Source organism: Coenobita brevimanus, chromosome 39 (assembly GCF_032717465.1).
Source record: "Coenobita brevimanus isolate Jiangsu-jjx chromosome 39, ASM3271746v2, whole genome shotgun sequence".
NCBI lineage: Eukaryota > Metazoa > Arthropoda > Malacostraca > Decapoda > Coenobitidae > Coenobita > Coenobita brevimanus.
In genome coordinates, this window is record NC_136992.1 from 295,001 (window position 1) to 295,907 (window position 907).

A 907-nucleotide genomic window follows, 5' to 3' on the forward strand; every position below is an offset into this window, starting at 1 on the left:
AAATTTTCTTATATTTCACCCTTATAGTCTCAAGAGTATTATTTATTTTAACACTGATATAGATTACAGAAATTAATTTACAAGAGAGCACTGGAAGGCAGGGAAAAATCTATTACTCTCTCTCTATCTATCTATCTATCTAACGCCAGACGATTTTATTCAGCTGAGAGTGAGCTATAGGAGCCTGGGAGTGTTAATATGTGATTCCTTCTGCAAAATACACCTTAATACACCTCTGCTATCTATCCTTATACGTCCCTCCTTTATCCCTTCAGTCCTATGATGTATTTTGTTAATTCTTGCTATCCCCAGACGATTTTATGCAGCCCTAGGATAGAGAATGGAAAATGAGAGACTGACTAGGGGAGTGTTTGTGAGGTGGAGAAGGGAAGGGGAGGGGGAGACCGACGATGAGGTGGAGGGATGGGATATATAAGAGAGGGACGTGTGAGATGGGGGGAGGGTAGCTTGACAGGCAGACAGACAGACAGACTGGAGCACCAACACACACCAACACACCAAGAGAAGGAAAACCTATAACGAAGACCCATTAAGGAAAAACTGATCGCACACAGACACAGAAACAGGCAGAAATAGACAGACACTGACCTGTACGGGGCTAGGCAGGATGGCGAGGATAGACAGGGCAGCAGACAGGAGCACCAGTAGCCGCGACGGAGCAGACATTGTGAAGGCCGAGATGACAGACGGACGGATATTGAAGAGACGGACGGATGGTGGATGGATGGATGCAGGCAGACTGGAGAGAAGAGGAGAGACAGAGATAATGTGGGGACTTGGAGAGATAGGATGGGGCTTTGGGAGGGAGAGAGAAGGAGAGGGGGGGGGGTAATGTGGGAGCTTCGAGAGATAGGAGAGTTTGGAGAGATCAGTAGGATTTTGGAGA

The 907-nt window shown here is 46.7% G+C and overlaps 1 protein-coding gene across 1 annotated transcript in view; it reads right to left on the bottom strand.

Annotated features, from left to right (window-relative positions):
* The window catches only part of LOC145396704 (trypsin-1-like), an 18,266-nt gene extending 17,579 nt beyond the window's left edge, over positions 1-687 (bottom strand). Inside the window, exon 1 of the mRNA XM_080269991.1 lies at positions 610-687. Coding sequence (XP_080126117.1) covers positions 610-687 — 78 coding nt within the window. The remainder of the gene's footprint in view (positions 1-609) is intronic.
* Between the last annotated feature and the right edge of the window lie 220 nt (positions 688-907).